General features: G+C 40.2%; 2 protein-coding genes across 2 annotated transcripts; one reads left to right on the top strand and one right to left on the bottom strand.

Moving 5' to 3' along the window:
* Positions 1-225: 225 nt before the first annotated feature.
* On the bottom strand, positions 226-22,089 carry STYK1 (serine/threonine/tyrosine kinase 1). Its single transcript, XM_032199989.1, has 10 exons — positions 22,034-22,089; positions 10,677-10,786; positions 9,674-9,817; positions 8,453-8,701; positions 8,034-8,215; positions 3,057-3,140; positions 2,601-2,809; positions 2,318-2,358; positions 1,950-2,046; positions 226-1,269 (listed from the first exon to the last, which is right to left on the bottom strand). Exons 2-10 carry the CDS (start codon positions 10,741-10,743, stop codon positions 1,065-1,067), a joined length of 1,278 nt encoding a protein of 425 aa, XP_032055880.1. The 5' UTR covers positions 10,744-10,786; positions 22,034-22,089; the 3' UTR covers positions 226-1,064.
* A 638-nt stretch (positions 22,090-22,727) lies between these two features.
* On the top strand, positions 22,728-24,532 carry SYCE3 (synaptonemal complex central element protein 3). Its single transcript, XM_032204694.1, has 2 exons — positions 22,728-22,836; positions 23,884-24,532. Exons 1-2 carry the CDS (start codon positions 22,728-22,730, stop codon positions 24,051-24,053), a joined length of 279 nt encoding a protein of 92 aa, XP_032060585.1. The 3' UTR covers positions 24,054-24,532.
* Positions 24,533-27,031: the final 2,499 nt, after the last annotated feature.

Here is a 27,031-nt window from a genome sequence, read left to right as displayed (position 1 = left end):
TCAATTCCTCAAGCTAGAAAGCTAACTGAGCAACTCCTTAATGGAGTTTGCAATATGCCAGTATATAGTGGTGATGTATGTACATGACAAACCAAAGTTCCCTTTATTTCTGGAAGTAAACAGTTTTGTTAAAAGCCTACACCATACAGGGAAAAAACAAACAAACACATTTTATTCATGTTATTTTACATTTAGAAGAGAAGACTTCTATTACAGTGTCTTGGGAGGATTAATAAATTTTAATGGAAAAAAAAAGAACCTAAGCTCTTTTGTACAGCTATATATTCTTAGTATATAACCATCCCCATGCTGATGTACTACTAATGGTTGAACATTTCCTGCAGGATGAATACTCCCCTTCAGAAGAGCCATTGATTAGCTTTTTTTCACATAACCTTTTTTCTTCTTCTTCTTTTTTTTTTTTTTTCTTCCAGACATGAATCCTATATGGTTAAAAAACCTAGTTTTGGCTTTGTAGGATGCTGCAAGTCTTCAGCTTGTTCTGAAATTATCTATTTATTGGACACTTAACATTATCCATTTATAAGACATTTATTGAACACTTAATGGGCAAGAATACAACTAACTTCAATAGGTCCTTGGAGACTGTGTAATTGTAATGGACAGAAAACTACCCATTTACATTACCTACTCAGTCCACTTTTTCTAATAGGACTGTGCCCCATACAATATTCCTCAGGACACTTTCTCTTCTGAATACAACTCAGAAACATATTCTAAATGATGCAGTTTTACAGGACAGCAAGATGAGGATATATTTCCCAAAATATCCTTCAACTGAAATTTGTCCTACCATTTGCTACAGCTTCCTAGATCAACTTTGCTTTCAAATGACCACTATCAAAGTGGTATCAATGAGGTGATTTAATATTATTATTACTAGTAGTTCATTGTTTCAGGTGTGGAGCAGAGATCTGAAATATATCATGTGACTGAAAAACAAAGAGATCCCTCACAACATACACACCTCATTCTGAGCTTGCAAACTGTCTAGAAAGGGCAAATTCAGAGATGACTCCTTTACCAATATGGGAAAGGGTCCTTCAGAGTACAGTGTATTCACTCACTAGGCTATCTATTGCAACACCAGCAACATTAGCATAGAGTTCAGGCACCACTAGCTCAGGCACCTGCAGTACTGCATGGTCATTGCTGGTCTTTACAGCTTTCTGTAGCAACTCAATCAGGTCTGCAGGAGAAGGCCTGTCAGTTGCATTCCACTGCCAGCAGGACTTCATGATGTTGTACCTGTAAGATGAAGAAGAGAGAGGAGCTGGGAATTAAAAGCACCAACACCAAATTTTACTACAGTCAAATCATCTTGTACTTAGAATGTCTAGAAGCTTCCTCTTTTTCTGCTTCATTGAAAGTTCTTTCAGTGAAATTTGCAATCAGATAATAATGTGTGAGGACAAAGGCAGACCTGCAGTTGTTTGCCAGGTTGTCAGTTGTGAGTATGGGAAAAGGGGAAAAGATTACATTTGGCATTACCTTTTGAAACAGTAACTGGTATTCGTATAGATTAAAAAGCCTATGAATATTAAATTAAAAAAAAAAAAAGTCTTCAAAAGAGGAAGTATGATGCCTCAGATCTCCCCTGTGGATGCTTAGATCATTCTGGAGATTTACAGGAGAATGATTACTCTAGAATAGCTCAGTGCCTTGCATGGAAGCAGTGGAGCAACAAAATTCAAGGGCAGAGAAAGAAACAGGAACAAGAGCAATTTTCAAAAGCAGGTAAGAGAGTTTTTGGCAGCCAGGGTTTCAGTAAGATGTGGCAGGCATGAGAACAAGTCTCCTCAACTATCAGGTTTCTATTTTGTACAGTCTAGACTTAGAGATCTTTGTTAAGATTCAGTTTTGTGTGTTCCACTTCCATCTATCTCTGCAAATCTCACTTTCAATTATCCATAAAGCAAGTGGCTTACATGGCTTGCTGGCAGCTTGAAGGCTGTTTCATAATGTTCCGTCTCTGCAGGTATGGCAAGATATCAGAAGGTGGTACCTCAGGATATGGTGGAGCACCTGGAAGGGGAAAGGAGTAACAGTAGAAAACCGTGAGATAAAGGTAGCAGATTCTGTGTAAGAATGTCTTCATACCAAAATCCATTCATTTCCTATCACAATTCACACTGAGAGAAAGACTAAAAGCAACTATTGAGACACTGCAAGATGGGAAAAAACAGGATGTATAGTTAAATGCCCCAACTTTGCATTCTTAAATTGAGATTTTCTAACTTGTTAATTTGTTACTTCCTTTTGTATTTTTTTTTAAATTATTATTAAATCTTCTTACCTAATGTAATCATTTCATACAGTAGAATTCCAAAAGACCAGCTGCAAGAAAAGAAAACAAAGCAGTGTTAAGTTACCATACTAGCTAGCTAGCAAGCTTAAACATATACAAATGACTAGGCACGACCTGCAGAAATGAGAAGAAAAGGTATGAGATGTAAAGCAGAGCATTGCACTGAGAATAGGTATGCCTTACTGTAAACTTCAGGACATGAAATGATACATGACAAAGTGAAAGAGACAGGTCTGACTGATTAATATATAGTCCAAAAATAAAATCATACACGTCTGCCTTAATGCTAGGGGGTTTCTTCAGGAGCCGCTCTGGTGCTTGCCACTTTACTGGTACCATCCCTGTGACTGAGCTGGCACCTTTTGCATGAGCTTCATAGGCCAGCCCCAAACCACACAGCTTGGCAGTGAAGCTGTTCTGAAGGAGGACATTCCTGGCAGCAATGTCACCATGGAACAATTTCTTCTGTTCAAGGTATGCCTAAAAAGTTAGAAGAGGAAGAGACCTTCATCATTTTAAAAGGAATTCTAATCAACAGAAGTTTTTTTACTGAGCTTGCACCCATCCTCCACAGTGCGGAACAGAGGTGTATGCTTACCAAAACAATGCCAGCATATTTGGCTCAGCTTTAACAAACTACATCCTCACAGCTTAGGCTAAGAAAACTTAAGCCACCATGCAGACTTGTGCAGGAAGCAAAAAATGCAGCAAATGTGAGCAGACTTACCAGAGCTGCTGCAACTTGCTGTCCAACTTCATATACTTGCTTCTCAGTGAGGTCATAGGGGATACCATTCATTGTCATTACATCCTAGGATAAAAGAGCAGATCTTGGATCATAGCTGGAGGGTACTGAAAAACTTCATAAAATCAGAGTCACTTAGCTTGGAAGGGACCTTAAAGTTCATCTAACTCCAACCCCCCTGCCATGGGCAGGGATGCCACCCACTAGATCATGTTGGCCAAGGCCCCATCCAGCCTGGTCTTGAACACCTCCAGGGATGGGGCATCCACAACCTCTCTGGGCAGCCTGTGCCAGTGCCTCACTACACTTACAGTGAAGAATTTCCTCCTAATATCTAGTCTAAATCTATCCTCTTTTCATTTAAGACCATTCCCCCTTCTCCTATCATTATCTACCTGAGAAAAGATTCCTTCTCCATCTTTTTTATAAGCCCCCTGTAAGTACTGAAAGCCTCTATGAAGTCTCCCTGGAGCCTTCTCCTCCAGGCTCAATGTTCCCAGCTCTCTCAGCCTTTCTTCATAGGACAGGTGCTCTAGCCCTCTTGTTTCCTTTTAATCTAATAAAATGAGTATTTTACATGTATAATCTTATGCTCCCTCAACTAATTTCATAGATTGATTGTAAATTGACTGAAAGATAGGGGTACAAGGACGGATATATGGTATGCTGGGTAAGATTGGCACACTAGAGACTGATGAGTAAACTGAAGTATAGAGAAGAGATGAATAGGTTAGACAAAAATTGGCAGAATACCAGTAAAGAATGACAAATACATATGAATGAAATATATATGAGTGAATTAAATACTACAAATTAGACTGACAAGTAGAAAAGCATGTCTGTAACATACAAATGAATATCTGGGATGAGACTAACAGTCCATCTCTCTTACTCCCCTGTCTATAACACTAACCCTAGTTGGATACCAAAGTAAGAGAGAGAGAGAACAATGTAAGCATATGTTGCTTTTCTTGAGTAGTTTTCCACCCCCAACAATTTTTAGTCTAAAGACTTCCCGAGATGGTTATGGTTTCAATATGTTCAGTAAACTTTAACAGGTTATCTTTAGTGAATTTATTCAGTCTTGTCTTGAAACAATATAAAGCTTAAGTATCTGCACTAGCTGATGGAATGGAATTCCATTAGTCAAACCCCTACTTTCTGAAAAATCATATACGCTTGTTTGTTTTGACCATGGCACTTACAAGCTTTATTTGTTACCATCTTGTCTTTCTGCTGAACAAGACAAAGAACAATCCCTCTGAATTTAGTGCCCCTGAGGTGGGAGTATGACAGATTTCTACAATAACATAGCAATGTTTTGTTTCTATTCCTCTCTTACTAATTCACAGAATATCTTGAGTTGGAAGGGATCATCAAGGTCCAAGTCCTGGCTCCACACAGGGCCACCCAAAAATCAAACCATACATCTGGGAGTGTTGAGCAAATGCTTCTTGAACTCTGACAGGCTTGGTGCTGTGACCACTTCCCTGGGGAGCCTCTTCCAGTGCAAAACCCCTCTTTCAGTGAACAACCTTTCCTGATGTCCAAACTGAACCTCCCGTTACAGCTCCATGCCATCCCCTTGGGTCCTGTCGCTGTCCCCAGGGAGCAGAGCTCAGCGCCTGCCTCTCTGCTCCCCTCGTGAGGGAGCTGCAGGCTGCCATGAGGCCTCCCCCCAGTCTCCTCTTCTCTAGGCTGAACAAACCAAGTGACTTCAGCTGCTCCTCATATGTCTTGCCCTCTGTGGAGTAAAGTAACTAGGAAAATTAAACTAATATTCACATTTTAAAGAAAATGTATAGAATTGAAGAAGCTTTCAGGGTGGAGTGTAGCTGCACTACCTGACCATTCCCTAGGCTTCCAACCATAGATGCTATTGCACTAGGGGAACCTGGTGTGCTGGCTCTAAGGAACAGTGTGGAGCATAGAGCAGAGTGGAGACACCGCGGCTAGGCTCTGTGACAAAATGAGGTCTCGACTGTTCTTGCGCACACTGAGACCGATAAACTGCACATTTGCTACTGAGACAACAACCTGTCATGTTTTTGACAAAATGCTGTGCTCTAGTGAACTTTTGCTCATTATAATATCATTATAATACCAAAACACACTTCCATCCTCAAAGCAACCTGCCTCCAAGGTGCAACCACCCCTCACTGAGCACATGCTCTGAATTTCTCAGAGCCTATACCTTTAAACAAAAGCAAGAAAACTTTACCAGTCATAACCAAGATATGCTTGACTAGAGTCACTCAAGTTCCACCTAAGAGATAGAAAATAATATAAACTGGCTTAAGAGAAAGAGGATGTTAGGGAAGATACCATCAGGAAGGATACCTTCTGACATCAGTCAATGGGCTGAGCTTCTCTTCCCCCCTCCACTGGGACACCGTATTGTAAGATTTGAAGACTTGGTTATACCAGGTATCTCTGCAGAAACTTAGAAATCTCTAGAGTCTTTGTGTTTTTTAATGCGTTAATAGCCAGGCTGTGGACCTGTGTATTTCATGCATGTTAGATTGCTTTTGCAGACAGTGAATTTATCACCAGCAATCCAAAGAACCTGTGTAGCTGTTGCTGTAATAAATTGCACTTAATTGCATTGTTCCTAGCAGTGATAGTTCTCATTGAACGCAGCTAGAGTGAGGGTGTGCTATGTTGTTGGTGAATCCACGACTGTGTTGTGGTTTAACCCAGCTGGCAGCTAAGTACCACACAGCCGTTCACTCACCCTCCCCCCTCCGTCTCTGGGATGGGGAGAGAAATGGGAAAGTGAAGTCTGTGAGCTGAGATAAAGAAAGTTTATTAAGACAGGAAAATAATAATAACAATAATGATTATAATAGTATTACTAATAATAATGTGTACGAAACAAGTGATGCACAATGCAATTGCTCACCACCCACTGACCGATGCCCAGCCTAACCCCAAGCAGCCAGCCTCCCCACCCCAGCTAGCCACCCCTATATGTTGTTTAGCATGACCCCAGATGGTATGCAATACCCCTTTGGCCAGTTTGGCTCAGCTGTTTTGGGTCTGTTCCCTCCCAGCTCCTGCTGCACCCCCAGCCTGCCCGCTGGCAGGACCGAGCAAGAAGCTGAAACGTCCTTGGCTTGGTGTAAGCACTGCTCTGCAACAATTAAAACATCGGGGTGTTATCAGCACTCTTCTCATCCTAATCCAAAACATAGCACCCTACCAGCTATTAGGAGGAAAATTAACTCTGTCCTAACTGAAACCAGGACAGACCATGATAGTTCAGTTCCTTGAATCCGACCAGACCCATAATGGTTAATCAGCTACGCCCCTTAATGCAACACCCTCTAGAACCTTCATCATCTTCTTAGCCCTCTTTTGGACACTCTCTAACAATTTTATGTCTTTGTTTTATTGTGGCACCCAAAATTGCACACAGTGCTCGAGGTGAGGCTGCACCAGGCAAAGTACTGTAGGTAACTTCCCTTGATTAGCTAGCAATGTTGTGCTCGATGCACCTCAGGGTACAGTTGGCCTTTTTGGCTGCCAAGGCACGCTGTTGACTCATATTCAATTTGCTGTCAAGCAGAAGCCCCAGATCCCTTTCCATGGGGCTGCTCTTCAGCCTCTCATCACACAGTCTGTATGTATAGCCAGGGTTGCCCCTTCCCAGGTGCAGAATCTGGCACCTGCTCTTGTTCAGCTTGATGCAGTTGGTGATTGCCCAGCCCTCTAATTTGTCAGGATCTCTCTGCAAGGCCTCTCCACCCTCAAGGAGTCAGCATCTCCTCCAACTGTAAAGTTCCTTAGTATGTATTTGAGTCCTGCATCCAGACATCAAACCTTTCCTTTACGGAAACAGCACTGTAAGAGGGGTGTGATGTAAAAGGCTTAGACAGCATCATTGATTTTGTTGTCTTGCTTTCTAATTTTCTGAAGTATCAAATAAAAGCATAGGAAACAAATCACAGAAGCAAGGGGTTGCACATCTCCCATTTCTGTCATTCACAAAGCATGCTTAGTGTCTTATTCTAGCTGGACCTCCAGAGCAGCCTCTGGGAAAGTGCTGACATTGCAAAGCATTGCCTGGGTGCTCAGCAACTCCCTTGCACTATTGAAATCACAGAGCATTGCAAGTCTAGACAAGAACTGTCCTAATATTTAGCTTATTTTTTTTGGCTTGTGGTAATATTTTCAAGGGAGTATATGTTTTCATAGAATCAGTCCTATGATTTCACATCTTGTCAGCAATGGGCCATCAGTATGTATGTGAAGCCAAGATTGCTTTTGTGCTTCTGTATTATTTCATTTATGTCTATGCTGAATTTCATCTGTTTCTTTTTATTGGACAGTCATTCTTCTGCAATTGCTCAAGGTCAGCCCCTGCCCTTACTGGCTGTTGTCATTGTCAACCGTCACCACCTCATTCTCATTCACTACCCATTTTCTAAGATATTGACACATATAATGAAAAGCACCAGGTCCTAGCACATTTCCCAGCAGAACTTCATGGGTGACCCCTCTTCACTGTAAGTACTTTTCACTCCTATCCTCTGTTTCTTGTCTTTTCATCAATTAGTTATCATTCAAGCACCTTCTCCCTATTGTCATGAGTACTCTGTTTCTTTAAAAGCTTTTGGAGTGGGACTTCATTTGAAACTTTTGGAAACCCAAGCAGCTGTATCAATTTTCACTCTTTTTTTGAATGCCTGTTTAACTCTTCAAGGAACTCCAATGGCCTGCAAAGTAGGACTTCTACTTACAAAATGTCAACTTCTGCAAACTACAGCACATCTATACAGAAATACACTATTTATAGACCAGCTCAGACTTTTGTAAAACATTATTAGGGGATGAAAATAGTTTAGATTGATATAGATTGGATGCATGGAGAGATGAAAAGAATCTTACGTGATTTACACATAGATATGCACATAAGCAATTTAAGAAGATATGCTGTCATCACTTCTTTTGACTCACCTTCCGACATGTCCATAGAAACGTCAACAGGTCACCAAGAGACACATCTTCCATGATCATATAAAGTGGGAACCGGTCTACACAGCATCCAACTAATTCAGCCAGGTTCTCATGATGGCCAAGATTCTGATGGAATTTAATCCTTCCCAGGAAATCCTTTACTTCCTGGAGACCAGCCAGATCTGAAAGAATCAAAGAAATCCCAGTCTAGCACCACGTGGAGGCAGCAAAGAAAAGGGCAAGTAACTTAAAAATCAACATGACTGCAGTTTTCTTTGGTCCAATCAAAATGCTACTATGACTAGCTATGTTACTGCACACAGCTCTATCTCTCCTAGTAATGACTGCAAAGTTCTGACCAACGTCATGTCTTTGATACACAGATCTGTAACAAAATGCTTTCTGGCCATGTGCCTTACCTTGTAAGGCTTTCAATATGACAGTTGTAGTCTTCCCAGGGTTTCCAGTTTCCAGTTCTGCTCTGTAGATGCTCCCATACCGACCATGTTTTATCACCTGCAAGGTGCCTGGTAAGAGTTTCTCTCGTGGTATCTCCAGTTCTTTCAGAGTCAGGGATGCAGAATTTAGCAGGTTCTCCACAGTTGTTTCACTCATCTGTATATACTGGTTCTTAGGTGAGCTTGATTCTTGCTGGTTCCTGTCATTCACTGACAAAAACAAAAAAATGTGATGCATAAAACCAGAGGGATGAACTTTTGCAGTAGGTGGCAATGCCCCTCCTATTGTCTTCTTTTATGTTCTTTTGATTTTTGCTCCATACTGTTTTTGGAAATCAGGATGTAATAAAGAAATGTTAGTGTATCGTACTTATCCCAGCCCCAGAGGCATTCAAGATCTTTTATCTCCCACTTGACTTGATAAAAAGGCAGAACAAGTCTGGAGACCCGTACTGTATTTAACTGTACAAACTTTCTTTCTGGGTAAGACACAATTTGTATTTGACTCTCATGTGCTGAAGCCACAGACATTTTCTTTTATTACCAACTACTGTTTGTTACGAGAGAGACACACATAGGGTGCTCCCACAAACAACTTATCTTTGTTTTCAGTTATTTCCTTTAATATAGGCTGAAGATGTTTTTTTCCTGTGCAGAAACAAGAACAGTTCAGAACTGGACTTTCCTTTCCACAGAGCAGCATGTGGTTGTAGTAATGACAACCCTTTTCTCACATTCTCACCACTCCCTATTCTATTTCCTTTCGTCCCCATAAGAAGTGGAATACAGGAGTTTGAAATGAAATTTCTTAAATGACAATATATATAACAAGTTAACTAGGTGTGATCTGCATCCAAAAGACTGCCATACCTCTGTGTAACTCTCCTTGCATGAGCATCCGTGAAGACTCTTACGTAAGCACACTTTACAGATCTCACATGATGTTACCACAGTACGGTATGTTGCTTCAGGTTTGTTGAGAACCATCTGCACTACAAATTCCATTATTGCTACCTCAAGTGGAGTAAATAAGGGTTCCCCAATTTTTATGTTCACTAGATTGCTGGATACCACTCAGGCTCTTCAGAAACAGTATTGCCTAACAGCTCAAGCAATGAGGAAATGGATTGACTTAGGACCACTGAAACCAACACGCTTTCCTCTGAAAACTATGATGGTTACCTTGTTGTTCAGATGCTGAAGATCCCTCCCTCTTTGTTCGCAAGCCTCGACAATGGAGCCAAAGGATCACGGTTAGCAGGATGACAAAAAAACCCACAAGGAGAGCTGGGACAACAATCACTTCGGTCTGATATTCACGCACAACTACAAGCAGACAAAGAAAATGGGAAGCCAAGGCATAAACATCACTGTTTTGAAAAGGACTGTGTGCAGCATTACCTGATATGCACAAATTATGTATTACATAGCAGTAATGAATCATTTCAGTAAACTTCAACCCTAAAGGTGTGTGGGGGTGTTCACCCTCTGCTCCTTGGAATAACAACTGAACACTTTTAGTGCTGCAACCCTATTCCTCAAAGGTGCTGAATATTTAAAACCTCATGAAGCCTCAGGACTCCTGCACCTCAGGTCACTTATTTAGATGCCTTAATACAGAGGTGAGGAACTGTAACCGTGAGTGTAAGTATCCCACCAGTGAAATATAGTTGGCCCTGGCAAAAGGATAGAAGGGATATGGGAAGGGCTGGACATTGCTGTGCTATCACAAATCTAAATATCAGTGCTATACAGGTTCAACTACTTCCATTGAAACTATAGGGAGCATTTTAAAGAAAAAAGGGTGGGATCACCTGGTTTAGAATTTGACCCAAAAACACTATAATTAACAAGGATGTTGCAGGTAATTGACTCTCTTGATTTGGGGGTGGTGCTATTTTTGCACTGGGGCAAGGCACCATTTCAGTTTCCAAAGATGACACCTTTATGATTCATTCAACGTAGAAATACTCTAAGCTAAAATTATGTGAGATGAATCCCACCATAAAGGCTGGAATCCCCACAGAAGTTTCCACCTTGAGACAATGCAGGGAAAGGTCAGTCAAATCCTTCTGTTTGGGCTGGGATGCAAGTGGAGGAGGGGAAAGAGCTTGGTCCCCTTTTAGCAAAGCTGGCCAGCAAAGCTCAGCATATGAAAGATGCTAAAGGAATCTGTGAATCTTACCACAGAGCTTGTCATTGCTGTTGCATTCCAGTAGCATGCGTGTGAATCTTTTCACATCCCCTGCCATGTTCAATCACAAGCAAGCGAATCTCCAGCCTCTGTTGTCTGCACTGACATGAAGAATATTAATGAAATTTGTTAGGAGGAAGGATGATTTAGGAAACAATTAGTGAAAAGAATATTGAGATTTCCACCCCTTAAATTCAGTAGTAGTGTGAAGAAACAGCACAGGGACTTCAAGGCTTGGAGAATGACACGGGATACCCACTATCAAATCCCATGAACTGGAGACTGCACAATCAATGAGAATTTAAGATTACTTTTTTTCTGCAGTGCTACACAAACAATTGGGTACCCATAGGTCTAAAGGTTGTCATATGCACAAACATTCATAGTCACTAATTCAATCATATTTAAAGAGCCTAGCATTTCTTAGATCCCAGATTTACTTAGTTTTTTATCTTCTGGTCCATAATAAACGAACAAATCAGAAGCATGAATACAGAATGTCTGCCATGCTTGACTAGAGTTCTTTTCACAACTCATATTATTGCCAAAGGTTAAGACTTAGCTTCACAAACAGTATCAGCTAGAATGTTTTATAGACATTGGGACTTTTTTTCCTGGAAGCACTTATTTATTTATTTTTTGGCTATGGGTTTAAGGCAGTTAATTGCAACAACAAATGCTAATAGTAATATGGAATTCTTATTTATACTAACGTGGCTTTATGGAACTTGTTGATAGATAAAACATTAAAGAGTTTGTTCTCATGCTTAAAATTAAGGGTTGAATTTATGCTTAATCAGCTGTAAAAAAGATGCAGTGGAAAGAGGAAAATGGAGTATATCTGCTTTTTAAGATATTGAAAAAAGTCTACTTCATTTTTTATTTCCTTTGATTCTTAATATGTCAGCAAATCCACCTGCTTTCAGGGTGTGGCTACAAAAATATCAACGATACAGAAATAACTCCAAGCTTTTCAGGTAAACTCTGAAAACAAGCAGACAAAGTCAAACAACCTCGGCTATAACACATGAGCATACTTACACACAAATACACAGGCATCACCCTGAGAGGAACATTCCTAGCTTCTTTCATTCTCAAACAAATACACAGATACAAAAGACAAGTAGGAACAGACATGATGTCATCACAGAACAACTGACTTTAGGAACAATTAGCAAGCAATCATGTTGAATAATCTAAATCACAAACAGTCCAAGCTCTATTTTACCACTAGTCAATAGCTTTGCTTTATGCAGATGCTCATTAGAAATGCATGCTTATATTTAAACAAGGTGCACGCACAGGCTCACATAAGCACAGGTATACCAGCTGTTACTTATGCAGAAACATGTTCATACGGTCACGAAGATCCACGAAAAAAAGCTTTGATGCAGCAACCATGTATATACTGCTCCCGTTTCTGTAAAAAAGGTTCCTACCTACCTTAGGTACTTGCCATTAGCAATGTCAGTGGGCGGCACATGCATTTTCTAACCATACCCAGGCAGAACTATGTAATCCAGAAATAAAATCACTGGCGCATTAATTGCACTGGCACTCCCACTGGTTGCTACTGTTTACAGAGATGCATTGGTGTTACCAATGTAAAAGTCAGAGTAGACAAGTCCATTCACACTCTATCCTCTTCCAAAACTCAGAGAAGTAGAAAAAGAAGCTGCACTTAGTGATATAATTCTGAAAAGGTTTTCAGTGCTACTTTCCAGGCCAAGAACAAATGAATTCTTGTACTTAGCTCTGCGGCTTGCTGGTCAAACATTAACAACTTTGCAGTTCCTGCATTTCCATCCTGAGTTAGCATTCTTGTGGACTGTTCTGCTAACTCAGAAATACACAGATCTCATCTCACATATCTAATCTTCTTATATATTTAATAAACATTTTTTACAGTATACCTGTAAGGCACCCATTGAGGTTATGTGGAACCAACATTTTTAAATTTACAGGTGCATTGTCACCACAGAGCAGAAAGCATACAGACAGTGCTCAAATATTTACTTTAATATATGAAGTCAGTTTTCCAGCATAAAGCAAGGATACAGGGAACGAAAATATGTTAAGAGGTCCAAAACCTATACCTTATTGGAACTGTATTTTTCCTTGTCTGTCTTATGTTGTGCCAAGACTATGTTGTTTCAATCATGAGCACCTGGAAAACTTATCCTGCATAATTTCAATTTAGAATTTGTATTGGACAATTTGTGCAATCACAAGTAAATATCAGTTTAGTTATTCCACTGTTGTTTTTTTTTAGTACTCTTTTGCATATACTAAAATCTACTACCTGGAACTCTTGGATTGTCATTTCTCTTCATTGCTTACTTCTAAAAATACATTTGCTTCTCCTTGCCTGAGCCTATCTAGACTTTCAGTTTATTCTGATTTCCTTCTCCTTCTGCTTGTTTCAACAAACTTGTCGTTTTTGTTTTTTTACACAAATCCTTGAATTTCCTTTTTTTTTCCTACCACAAGCATTTTTTTTCCACCAGATCTGATGTGCCGTTGTGCTTGTACACCTTATACAAGAAAACTAATTGGTAATGAAATATAAAAATAAAACATGGTAGGTAACAACCACAGTACCAGGCCACTCTTCCTTCAGAATGCCAAAGATCAAGGTAACAGCGATATGTTTCTGTGCAGTTTCAGGCTCTCAAGACTTCCTGAAAGACACCTTCCCCTTGATACATTGACCAGAATGCAGATTAGCTTTTCTCAACAAAGCTCCTCAACACAAGGAACTGAATGGAAGCAACAAGAGGCTGTGAAGTTCTCGGTAAACAAGTTTTGAAAAGGCACCCGTTTCCCTGATAAGGGCTCAGAAAAAGGGGACAGGAGTTTTACTGAAAAGATCTGATGAAACATGGGAGCTTTTGCTGTGGCAAAAGGAAATACAGCTTTGCTAGCGCCTGTAAGAGTAATGCTCAATGTATTACAAACCACGTTCAGATACAACATGGCTCCATGTGAACCCTAACAACAACAATCAAGCCTTTCTTCAGCCAATACTTGAATCCAAAACCCCACATCCAAGATAAATATATAATCAAGACTGTGGTAGCTAGACATAGCAAAAGTAGCTGCCCTTAGACCTTAGGCACGGTACTTTCCTACCATTTTTGTGTGTGGTACTACTTCACCAAGCAATTTAACAAGTGCCAACACAGGCTCAAGGAAGTGGCAAGAGCATACATCCAGAAGCAGGAACAGGGAAAAGGGATCTTCCACTACCCAGAATATTGAATGGCTATTTTGTCTAAAGCTGTATCATGACACCATTCCCTGGGTCAGCACCAAGCCACAGGCACTGTATGCCAACATAAGCCCTGCTACAAATTTTTCCATTCCCTGTCATTCATTCCCATGTTCATGCTGTCCCTCTAGTGCTAGCACAAGCATTTACAGGGCAATGTGGTAAAATGAATTGAGCAGGTGATTGCCCAAAAATAAATAATCTTCCCTTGCATTTTTCCATCAGGCTCAATTTACGCTTATTTAAGTGCCAGCACCTAAAAGTCAAGAAGCCTAAGAGACAGACATTGCTGTGAAGACTGAGAAGTAACAAAAACATAAAGTCTTATATGTCAATGGAATATATGGGAATAACTGGCTTGAGAACTGTGCACACAAACTGGCTGACACATTCAGGAAAATAAGATGCTGCATGTACTCATGATACACAGTTTGCCAGTGAATGTATCTGACTTGCAACATCAGTTCCCATTGTTGAAACAAATCCATGTGTACTGATTAGCTATTCTGGCTAAAGGAACAGGTGATTAAATTAATTAAATATGATAAAATTAAAGGCTAAGATTAATTCAGATCTTCATTAAAACTTTTAAACTGTGCTATGAGCTGATGTGGAAGTTAACATTTCATCAGACTTCCTGACTTGCATAATTGCACACCACTTTATTATCAGAATATGCTTCCAAACGTTTTTCTTGCGCTCATCACAAGGACCAACTGTAATATGACTGCAGGTAGGTAAGGAACAGCTGAGTAATTATTCTCCTCAATCTAGCATACTAAATAGCCTGACTGATAAAAGACAAAATAAATCCTTTATCCATAATGCCTCCTATTTTATTCCTTGCAGCAGCAGATCTATACTCAAGCTTTTCCAGTTCTGTACTGCTTTTATTATTTTCTTTCTGTTTTATATGACCTTTGAACATTGCTACCAGTCAAGGCTATGACAGACATTATGTGTGCAAGCACGCAACTCAGGTCATGCAGCTGGAAAGGAAGGGAGCTACTAGGAACCAAAATGGCAGTGAAAGCACAGTGTCTGGGCTCCAGATAGCCAGACAGCTGTGCACACTGAATGTGAGAGAGGGAGAAGAAAAATACCACAGAAAAGCAAGCAGAGAAATAGAGACTTCTTCCCAGCAGCGTCCACCATTTTACATAAAAGTAGTATCCAAAACAAATAAAAAACAGCTCCCACGGGTCTCAAACTGAACAACGTGATGCCTTTCACGTCTACAAAAAGCTATGCACCTGTTAGCCTGCATGTCCTGTCCCTTCTGCCTTCAGAAGACTTTAGTGACTTTTCCAACAGCCAGGCAGATCATGACGTTTTTGCAAGGCTTCCCTGACCCACTGAGCCATCTCACCATAAGGCACCTCTGAGCTACTTAATCTGAGCAGCATCTCCTGCCGTGTAGAATGGGAAATTCTGACTGGTCAGTACAGGTCATAACATACCAGAGCCACCTCACTTCTGTCCCAAACAGGGATTACTGATAATGCCCTGTGGCTTGCTGCACTCGCTGTCATAATTTCTCAGCTATAAAGATTGGTATTCTAACTCACTTTTGCATCAGGTGGCAGCTGTAACACTCTATAAAAAAACAAAGTATTTCAAAAAATCCCATACAGTGACTCAAGATTTTCTCTTGGTCCAAAATTAGAAGCAATACCTGAACATCAAATCTAGGCTAGCTGCTACTGAAGTATTTTAAGGAGTTACAGAAAATCAGGATGACTACTTCTGAAGAGATATACCATTGGGAAAAAAAAAAAAAAAAAAAAAAAAAAAAGCAAATAACAAGGTTCATGCTACTACCTGGGCAGGTGGATCACTTAGGGCAAACCTGGCTCCTTTTCAAGGGAGCATAAAAAACAGGCGAAGTCAGCAGTCATCACTGCACTGAAAAGTATGAGTGAAGAGGACTCTGCACTGTTGTGCTTTTATCCTAAGGAGATCAGTCCAAACCGGCACCATGTCATTGGAGATATGCAAGATCTTATGGTGCTAAGTTTTGCTTAAACTCAGATCATCTCACAAAAAAAATGAATTTATTTGTACATCATGAGGAAGTCCTGAGCAGAGAAGTGTGAAACAGTACAGAAACTAAATGGTGATTAAGACAAAAATATTTTTTCTAATACAGATAAGCCCTCATATAGTTTCTGAAATACTAACATACATTTTAATCACACTCCCCTTTATTAAGGCCACAAAAAATATTCCTCATAGGTAGCCTGCAAAATAAAAGATAAAATAAAATAATAATAATAATAAAGTAACAAATACATTAACCTGAAGCCATTAGTGAGAAAGAATATGAAACGCCTAGAGGCCAGGTTCGCAAACATACATTTACCCATGACCTTCCTTTTTGTAGTTCCAAAATCACAGGCTACTTTTGAAAGCACCAGCCATGTTGTATGTTTTTCACTGATTTTGGTAGTAGCTGCAAGCACTAAACCTGTACCCAAACCCTAGTACAAACCTAATACAGATATTGTGAAATATTGTGACAGAAAAAGCCATACCAGGGCATTAGAAGAGTTGAGAGTTTTTCAAAGGATCAATGCACATGTAGTTCTTGTTGTAAAAAACCACTGCATGATAAAAATACTGCATATCATGTTGCTGCATAATGGCTTAAGAAACGATGTGAACCTGCTTTCATAGACACACAGCCATATGGAAATTTAGCTGAAGTTGTGCACATAACTTTAGCTTCACAAGTCCTTAACTTTTGGGTGTTTGTTGGTGCATTTAATGTAGATTGTCTTTATGCTTAAGTAGCTTACGTGCGTGCACACATAGATGGAAACAGGTAAATACACAGAAAAAAGCTAGATACCTGCACCACGTAGGATTATTTAATTTCCTTACAATAAAGCAGTAGTGACAAATCAAATGCTAATCAATTCTGAATCCACACCTAGGCACATATTACTTAACTGAGCACTGAGCATATTTACATTCACGGGCACTGCATTGCCTTGCATTATTTCAGTGAATTGAAACTAATTTTAAACAGTACTTATTTTCTTTCTTATTTTCTCCCTGTTTAAAATGTGACTAGAAGTTATTTCATTATTTCATCAACCTGTGTGTAGAGGGTATCACCCTATTTTCTCAAACCCCAATACCATTATGACAAGATTTTATCACAGAGATGTATAAGTAACTTCTGTACAAGCAGTAAGAACACACTCAGATGTACATAGATGTATAAATTTTACAGTGCAGTTATATCCTAGTTCATGTCACATTTATGTTAATAGAAGTCTTTTCAAATGTTTAAATATTCATCAGCTAGTCTTCTAGCAGCGTTTTCTCTCACTTACCTCAATCACACCATTTCTCTTGCCCTGCAGTACTCTTTTCCTGGAACCCACCTGCTGCCAGCTCCCTGTTTGTCTGAAGCCACTCCTGATAATGCTGATGGTTACCTCGTGCAGCTGTAATTCTTATGACTAAGTTCCTCCTCACTGATTTGCCTGCCCCTGACCTGCCCAGCTGCAGTTCTTTACTCCTCGAGGTTCTCTCGGCTGTCTCCCCAGGGGTATCGTAGGAGCCTAAGTCCAACACGAAAGCTGACAGGTAGGCACACACTCGTAAAACGGGTCTGCCTGGCTTGCACACACCAGCTGCTCACCCACTGATGACAGACACAGGCAAGGCAAAGACTCCTTGGGCGGGGACCTTCGAGCATAATTGGAAAGGCAGGCAAGCGCCCATCAAGAGGGACGGGATAACATAACAAACGGAAACTGCACACTTCAGATTAATGGTTCATCTTTAGAAATAAAATGGGTTCTCAGAACACAACATTTGGACAATCCCCCTAAAAAAACTCCAGATGCTGAAAAAGCTTTCTATCAGGAACACAACCCGGTAGAGAACATGCAACTGAACAAAGGGAAAAAAGATTAATAATACCCAAACAGATAGCTGCAATGCAAGGTTTTTTCACATTCAGACTTGCTCCTTGTATCCCTCTTGCTCAGGCTGCCCATGCATTCTGCCAGCATTTTCCATCTCTGCTGTTCAGCTCTTCCCTTTCCCTTTCCTCTCGGTAGCCCAGCTTGGAGCTTCCCACACAGCCCTGACAATGACTCGCACTTACAAAGCCCCTTCAAAATCCATCCTAACCTCTCCAATAAGTCCTGTTAATATTCTAGAACACACCCTGCAATCTCATCTTGTTACCATGCCCTTGAAGTCACTGTTCAGCTCTGTCAGTGCCCTCAGTCCTGAGCAGCCATGGGGTATACTCTTCATTATATTTCAGTTCCTTAGCATTTCTGCCCTGGGGACTTCCTTCCCAACCAACCAGTGTATTTGAGTCCCAGCTGCTGGGCTGTAGGCTCCCCCTGTCAGCTCATAGACTGCCCTCAGCTATCACCGAAACATCTTGTGTTTCACCAAAACATCTTGTGTTTCAGATTCCTGACTCCTGATTATATGAGCCTGTAGAAGATTATTTGCTTACCTATTTCACACAAGTGGGAGGCAGTTGTATTACAAGAGGAAACAACATGAGACCTACCACTGAGAGACAAAGTTCAGTGCACAGTCATGACGCTCTACTGGTGGCTTTGGATAGGTAAAAATCATATGATCTCTGACAACTGTTTGAGCAGATCTGATTTATTCCTATTAACACTTTGGTGCTGTATAAATTAGTTTTGGGAAGTTTTTAGCTGTGGTAGAGGCAATAGCTTTAGATAGGGAAACACAGTAGTTAATCTATCCATAGGAGCAACTGCATATCAATGTATCTGTACAGCAGTACCTCTCAAACTTCTCTCTGGGATTATCGTTCCACCTGGCATTTACTTTCTAGGTGTAAAGAATGGTTAAACTCAGGAGTGGATCTCTTTATGGCTTGATCTCTACAGAGCCTGGCAGAAGCAAGCAAAATAATATTAGTGAAATAGTCACATAATGTGGACTTCTGTACCCCGAGAAATCAGCAGAAATCCTCTAGACTGAAAATTTTCTCGAGTTACAAAGATCACTACAGCTGCAGACCATAGGCTGAGGCTCTGTTTTCTATTTTCCTCCTGTTCTGGTGCTACCTTGCATTGACTGTCAGCAGTATTTTCTCTGTGAAGAAGTAAAAGATCTGAGGATCTATACCTCACTCCTCATTAAGAAGCAGATAAATTGCAAAGAATAGTACCTCATTTAAATGTGCTCTCTACTGAGATGTGTTGCTTTCCAGAGGCACTTTCCCTAAGGGCAGCTGGGGGAACCTATTCAAACATACTGTTTAAGAATATAATAAGTGATAGTCTTTCTCATTTTGATCCTTGTTCCACAGTTTCTACAGCCCCCACCTGTAGAAATAAAGAGTAGGAAAGGCATGGGGTTAATATTCAAGGTATGCATATGCAAAAGTAGCAACCCCTGTTGCTTTTAGTTTCCCCAGTCAATCTTTCTGCTGTGATGCCAGTCAGACTGGTTGGAGAAGATGTTTTAACAGTTCAGAGTTCAGACTTCAAACTATAGTCTTCCTCACAGATCCATAACCCCCTCCCCCTGTTTGGGTAAGGGACAGCAGTCGTTTATTGTCCTGTGAAAAGCAAACTTCTGCTACAAGTCTTCTATTGTGTGCACAGCCACAACGAAAACATTGCCTGTTTAAATGTCCTTCTGTTTTTTTCCTTATGCAATTTTTTCCTTATGTATGACTAGGTGCACTGAAAGGTGATGGACTGTCAGTCTTGCTAACAAAAACGTCCTCTTTACCACACACAGCAACCATCCAAACTACACACAACTGCTAAGTAACCTCAACAACATGCTTCTGAGACTGAGTGGCAATGCAGCCACAAACCATTCAGTCTTTGTCCTATGTGATGAGACTGTTCAGCAGGCTGCTACTTTTCTAGTTTAACTTCCAGAAAGTCAGCAAACTCCAAGAAACTGTCACTGGTCCAGAAAGTAAGCTTCATATGAAAGGATCCTCTTGTTTAATCTTACTGTGGTATCCACATTTTTTTCTGCAGTAATTTAGAGGCAGTAAGTTTTCTGATGTTTACTTTCACATCCTACTGTAAGATTTGAAAACCATGCCCATAGATGATGGATAATGACTGATCTTTTGGTCAGACGAACCCCACAGAGGTTGAAAGGCTTAGTACCTCTTCCTTTGGTTCCACAAGCTAGCCATTTGTCCCTGAGCAGGGCAAGAATCAGAAGAGATGATCTAGAAGTGAAAGAAACATTCCCATCATTATCCCAAGTCACTTCTGCCTCAGGAGCTCTGCCTCTCATGACAACAAGATATTCTGACTTGAGAACAATTCATTTGCCTTGATTTTTCTTGAAAATGGTATCTCTACTGTGATTTTCAATTCATCCCTACTGCTTTTGTTATTAAAAATTTCCATAAGAATGAAGACTAGGAGGAGCTGCATTACATGAAGAGAAATGAGGAGAAAAAAAGAGCTCTTCCATATAAAAACTAAATGATCAAAAGATTAATTCTCATCAGCCAGTTGAAGGTCCAGTAATTTGCCAGCACTTCCACTATTTAAGGTGAGGCACAACTAATAGTAATATTTTCCACCCACTTTCCAGCCAAACTAGACTGTACCTTTCCCAACTCTCTTCCTGAATCTAAATGGAAATTTCCTTTGCAGTTTTACAGTCTCTGCCTTGGCGGCCAGCCCTCCCTACTCAAACCAGATGCTCAGGAAAGATCCTGAAGGATGGTTAGATGCTCAAAGTACCTAAGCTCAGTAGGTTATGGTAGAGTTTTCCCCTTTGGCTTCTTTGGCAGATTTTCCAGGCCCAGAGGCTTGGATTCGTTTGACAGAGATGAAAAACAAAGTTAGGAGTATGGCTGCCACAGACTCTCTGTTATAGTTAGCACAAGGTCATAGGCAGTTCTGTAAGCAGTTCAAGCACTAAAATCCTCTCTCCCTACATGACAGGTATAAAGGGTAGCCCAGCTCCTAATTCACATCTTTGTCAAATGACAGAAGTTAGATAACATGCGTCTGAGCTAGATTCTCTTGTTTTCTTCTTCAAATAAATAATTTCCCAGAGTGAGAGCTCACTGGGATCCTCAAATCAGTAGTCATCAATTGACAAACTGTTAGATTGGAAGTTAGGTGCAGCACATACAGCTTTGTGTGGTTTCTTGCTGCTCCTGACCTTAGCAACTAACACCCTGAGCACAATAGGCATGCACATTCTTCAGTTACTTTTACCTTTTCTCTTTCAGCTTCTTATGTTCTTTCTGCTAAATATACACATTTTCCTCCTAAGTTCATTTTTTTTTTGCCACTGCATTTTTACATTGTTCACATTTCCAAGTGAGAACACAACAGCTCCTCTTGGCTAAACTTGGAAGCTGTTGAACAGAAGTGCAATAGCCTAAACACCCAGTCTAAGTATTGAATAAATTGCGTCACTTCACACAAAAAGAAACAGAGAAGCTGGCTCTTCCCTGGCAAGGATGCCAACAGAGACCTCACAAGAACTAAAGAGTATGTATATCACAGAAGTTCACGTAATGTAACACTGTTCCATAAAAGTATGTTTGTTTCCATTTAACAACACATTTTTTGACCTGTAATTCACCCTCTACCACATCGCTGTGTCCTAAAGGACAGGCAAGAATGACAAATAAACCAAGGCACGTTGAAAACATACTGTTCCCGTCTGCCAGTGCCACGGGAAATGGATTTCAGCCCATTTAGTATTATGCACTAGCAAGGTACCTAAGGCACGCAAACTACTGGAATTGCGTGCACACATTAATTATTATACAAACAGAGGATGCTTGCTGCCCAGATTTTCACGGAGCGAGGAAGCAGTACATGGGAAAGCAGCGCCGGACAAACACACAGGTGCACAGCCCCCGGGAGCTGAGGTTACCCAACACCGAAACGCCGGGGCAGCAGGGAAGGGGGGTTACCTCCTGCCTTCCGGCCTCCGGGGAAGGCCAACTACGTTTGGCGTCCGCTGTGGCAGGAGGGGAGGCGGCCGGGACGCCCCGCGACAGCCGCCCACCCCCCCCAAAAAAAAGCCGTGTCCTTCCCCGCCCCTTCCCACGGCAGCCTACCTCGCCGCCGCCGCAGCGCTCGCTTCCGCGAACCACAACATTCACCGGGGTGGCTCAGCCCGCGGGCGCCGCAGCCGCGGGCGGGCGGGGAGGACGGCACGGCATTTTCTTGTGTCCCGTTGCCGCCCGCCCCTGTCGCACGCGGGCCCCGTGGCGGCGGGGAGCGGGGAGGGTGAGGGCGAGGCGGGGTCGGCGGCTCCGTGAGGGGCTGCGGCGGGCCCCGAGCCGTGGGACGGGGCCGTGGCTGCAGGGTGGCACGGCACGGGGCGGTTTGGGGCCAAACCGCGGGGTTTTGGGCAGCTGGTAAAGGCGGGGGTGCGCTGAGAGCCCTCAGCGTCCCCGTGAGGCCGGGCGTGCCGTTAAAACGCTGCGAGTGTAACAGGAAAATAGATAAAGTTTTCTAATGATCTCTTTGACACGGTAATCTTTGTCATTACAGATACCAAAATATTTACCTCACACAAATACAGCATATTTCAGTGTAATTCTTTCTGCTTAAACTGATTTTGAAATGGATTGAAGGAAGCATGCCACATACAGTTGGTAACCAGTAACTTCCAGGTCAGGTTCTTAATGGCTTGACATGTAAACGGAGAAACTTACACACTTTTTTTTATTAATCTGTATTCCAATATTGTCAAAATCAACTCACCTCAAAGTAAAATAAAGTATGAAATACTTGCTTTCCTTGCAGATGGCCAGATCAGAACCTCAGGACAGAAATTATGATAATATGGTAAAGATGGTAGAGGACCTGAACAGAGAGCTAGAGAAACTTCTGGAGGAAATGGAAAAAATGACAGGTAAAGGTCTTTAGTAAGAACAGTGTGGATTTGTCTACTAGAGTGAAGACACTGGAGATTTATTAATTATTTACATTTATTGCTGTGAACTTCCTTGTGTGATAGAAATGTAGTTGGAAAAAAAATTGCCATCAGCAAATGCCCTAACGTTCTTAACTGAGAGAAAAAGAGTGCAAATAATCTAATCGGGCGTTAACACTAAGATGATGCTTAGTTCAGAGTGGTGGCTGAAAGCAAAAATAATATTAAGGCATTTAATTTACAAAGATTAAAACATAAATAAAAACATAAAATTAAAATTTAATTTTGCAAAATGGTGGAGTACACAGTAACTCTTCAGTCAATCCATGACAATTACCCTGTTGGAAGACTCTTTACAAATTTAATCTTATGTATGGAGAAGACTACATATTCCTCTTCATATTCTGCAACAATTCTATCAGAAACTGTACAACTAACACAAGTGGATGGAAATTGATAATTAGATTATATGTAATTAATGATGATTTAGGAATGTTGTTGAGAAAACTACAGTCAATTTATGGTAAAACAAAAAGGAAAGAATGAAATTTAAGAACTGATCTCATTAGTTAGGTTGTTCTTAATTGTTTTTCCATCTCCATGCTGTGATCTTTGGCTTTTCTTTTCCTCACCTAACATAAGCCTCCTGTTACTGCTCTGGAGCTAGAATTCTTGGGTTTCATTCATTCATATTAAAAAAGTTGATTACACCTTTTTTAATCACCCATTTTGTTGTAAACATTAGGTAAAATGTCCATTTCCTTTTTGTACTTTACATCTGTATGCTTCCATTCTGAAGTATTTTGAGACATTTATAAAAAAGTAACACCAAACATATATATATTTTTTAATTTTGAGCATTACTGTGAGCAGCTTCTGCTATTTTATTATAGGCCTTCTCTGACATAAGGTCTGATCTAATAATAATTAACGTCCTTTATTCTTTTATTGAATCAGCCACTGCATTATTTTTTTTTTTTTTTTTTTTTGAAAATTCCTGTCTTGGTAATATCTTTTGGTTTAAAGTACAGGCAACCTGGATGGCATATGACATGGTAGTAATGCGTACCAACCCAGACCTGGCCAATTCCATGAGGCGTCTGGAAGATGCCTTTCTGAGTTGCAAAGAAGAGATGGAGAAAAAATGGCAAGAGGTGCTAAGGGAATCTAAAGGTGAAGAGCAAAAAAAGGAATAAATTAGTCATGCTGTCAGAGCTACATCCCTTGGAAAATCTCTCCAGTCTTTTTGTTTTCCAGCCATGGAGGTTTCAAAAACACCATGGAAAATGGATTGCCATTCATTTTACTAAGAAATACTTATGCGTATACATTTATGGAAATATTTTGATGATTATACATACATGTATTAATATTGTTGAATATACAAGGTAACAAGGTGTCTATTTTTATTACATTCATCAGTCATCCTTGTAGTGTGTGTATACAAATTCCTGGAAGACCACTCTCACTTCATAGTCAATATGTACACATGGAATAGTTTTACCTCTGAACAAATGTGTTGGGGTGAGAGTGTGTGTACAATGGAAAACTGCATTGCACCAGCATATGCCTATCAAGGAAAATTGAAGAATTATTTTGATGTGGGATTGCCTACTAGGTGTTCAATGACATAATTTTATTATTAGATAGCTCACCTGTAGTGTTTTCATTTTGTTTCCTTGGATTTTTAACCATTTATTTGGACTGGTTATCCTAGAAAGATCATTTCTTTCAAACTTTCTGAAGGTAATGTCTTATTTCAGAAAAACTTGTTTATAATTATAGACTGTAGTTTGTGTGTGAGGTTGCTGCAAACACCAGATTAACATTATTACAAAACATGCTTTTCTCCATATGTTCCTACTGTGGGATATTAAAAAGGAATAGAAAAAAAAGAAATTTATTTTCTTGTCGAGGTGTGGATTAAGAGCATCACCTCGTGGCTTGTAGTTACTGCATAAATGAGTATCTTACCTGAGCTGGAAGTCAGTGTAAGCTTTGAGAAGTAGTTTCTCTTTCATTAAAATGCAGTTTAGCAATGCTAGCTGGCATTTTTAGAAGCATAAATGGTAAAGAATATGAAGTTAGAACTATATTCTTGACTTTTGCTCCAGCAGATAGGTCTTCATTCCTGCTGAGGTAGGGCTAAATGGCATAACAGCATGATGAATCTTGTGCTTTGATTAATCCTTGGAACATTTCATGGCATGTTGTTACTTTGGTACCTCTGACAGTGTTATCTTTGTTCTTTAATGCTGCATTAAAAAACTTTTTTTCCCAAGAGGCATTGCCTTTAACAATTTGTGTAGAAACTTACCAATTTTTGTGTGACATTTTGGCTATCAAGTGCTAAGTGTAGATTGACTAGGTTTCTAGAAAGCTCAATTTTCATTTAGATACTTAAGTGGCCAGTGTTTAAAAGAAAACAGAAAGCAAAAACAAAGGCAATAAAACTTTTTTTTTTTAAATCCAGCAGTCCTATTGAGAGAATGGTGCTCAAAACCAACTCTTCTGAAACAAAAACCAAAGCATGGCTTTTATTCATTAAAAAGTCCTCTGTGATGTTCAGTGATGATATACCTGTAGCCCTCTCCTGACCTACTGTTATGCAATGATATATGATTTTTTTTCCTAGCCCTGAGGTCTCATCATTTTACAACTTGACCAGTCTTGGATTTTTTTTTTCTCTGTATAACCATGGAGGTAGGCATTATAGCAACAGAAAGTATGAAGTACGCCTTAGACTTCTCACCATGAAGCAGATAAATTATAGCACACCAATGCAGTCTCAAAGACAGATGCTCATGCTGAGGGGCTTAGCACAATATGAATTCCTTTGTGAATGAACTGAGTTAAACTGAGTTATTGTGAATACCTGTGAAAACACATTGTCTGTGTTATCCTTTTTCTTACTCTTGAAAGTTCTTAAACTTGTAACCATATGCCCAACAAGTGCTTAACTATGATGAGTGGTAGGGACAAAAATTAGGAAGAGAACCAAAAGGTTGAGAACCAAAAGGTTGCAGGCAGGGACTATAGCACATAGCAAATCTGTATATAGGAATATAGCTTGGAGAATGTGGCTGGCTAAGTAGACTAGAACTGCTGCCCTACCTTCTCCCTAGGCTTTTCTTCCCAGGTACACAATAAATGGAAGACAGTCAGGGATATCCACCAGAACAGGAACAGTGCATACTGCTTGAAATACAATACTGCAAAATAACTCTTTTTACTTGTAACAATAACTTTTTAAATTGATAATCATCTTGTGGAGATTGACAGTTTTTGTCTACATCTACCACATTCTAGCCCAGCTGGATACTTAAGACTTGCCACAGAAGCCACATCAAAGTACAGATTTTTCTGTGACAGGGGTACACAATACAAGTTTTGTTTACAGAAGTAGAAAGGATATGGATCAACATCTCCATCTAGTGTTCACAACTGTAACAGTAATCATGATTGCTAGGTTGACATCTTCTACTCACCCACTATGGAAGATTTTTGTAATGAAAAGTATAAGTAGCAGCTTAGCTTTATGCTCACTCTCATTGAACTCCACTTACGTGACTTCAGCCTGTGCAGCAGTTATTCCTAGGTGATTCCTACACTGTATTTTAAAAAAGCACGTGCTTTCCCTTAAACAGCCACAAAAGTAAGAGAAGGGGGCACTGGTACATTGCCACTCTATAACCTCAAATATAGCAGTAACAATTCTGTTCCATTAGTTCTTAGTTATTCTTCCTTTATCCACTTATGGTAACACTTAATAAGCACATCATGAATCAGTTAAAAACTTTTGTTTTGTTTTTAAGTTATCATTAATGCTGAGACCTGGACAGTGGAATCTGTTTGTTCTGCTTCATTTTGCATGAATAGAAATGTCAAATCTAATTCCACAACTGATAAGTGTGAACCTTAGCAAGAAGGGCACAGAGTTGATCTTTAAACACTTGTTAAGGGCAGTAAGCACTCTGTTTAGCAGTGCCACCTTTTTACAGTGCTCATCACAACAAAATCTACAGTCCATTGTTACATACTTAACCTGTCTGCAGGGAAAGAGTTGGATGCCTACAGGTATCCAAGAACCAAGTATCCAAGAACCAGCAAACCAAGTCAGATGTTGTCTGATACAGAACGGCTGTAATGATACACTGTAAAAATAGAATTGAGA

This window comes from Aythya fuligula, chromosome 1 (assembly GCF_009819795.1).
Source record: "Aythya fuligula isolate bAytFul2 chromosome 1, bAytFul2.pri, whole genome shotgun sequence".
Classification (NCBI taxonomy): Eukaryota; Metazoa; Chordata; class Aves; order Anseriformes; family Anatidae; genus Aythya; species Aythya fuligula.
Note: the sequence above shows the minus strand (reverse complement) of the source record. Positions and strands in the feature narration are given on the sequence as shown.

Bases quoted from the DNA above. Each gene is read 5' to 3' on its own strand.
- SYCE3 (XM_032204694.1), top strand. From the start codon at position 22,728: ATGGCCAGATCAGAACCTCAGGACAGAAATTATGATAATATGGTAAAG. The intron at 22,837-23,883 runs GTAAAGGTCTTT...TTTGGTTTAAAG, and splicing joins GGAAATGGAAAAAATGACAG to TACAGGCAACCTGGATGGCA.
- STYK1 (XM_032199989.1), bottom strand. From the start codon at position 10,743: ATGGCAGGGGATGTGAAAAGATTCACACGCATGCTACTGGAATGCAAC. The intron at 9,818-10,676 runs GTAAGATTCACA...GTCTGCTTGTAG, and splicing joins CAGCAATGACAAGCTCTGTG to TTGTGCGTGAATATCAGACC. The intron at 2,359-2,600 runs GTATGATTTTAT...CTTTTCTTGCAG, and splicing joins CCTAGCATTAAGGCAGACGT to CTGGTCTTTTGGAATTCTAC.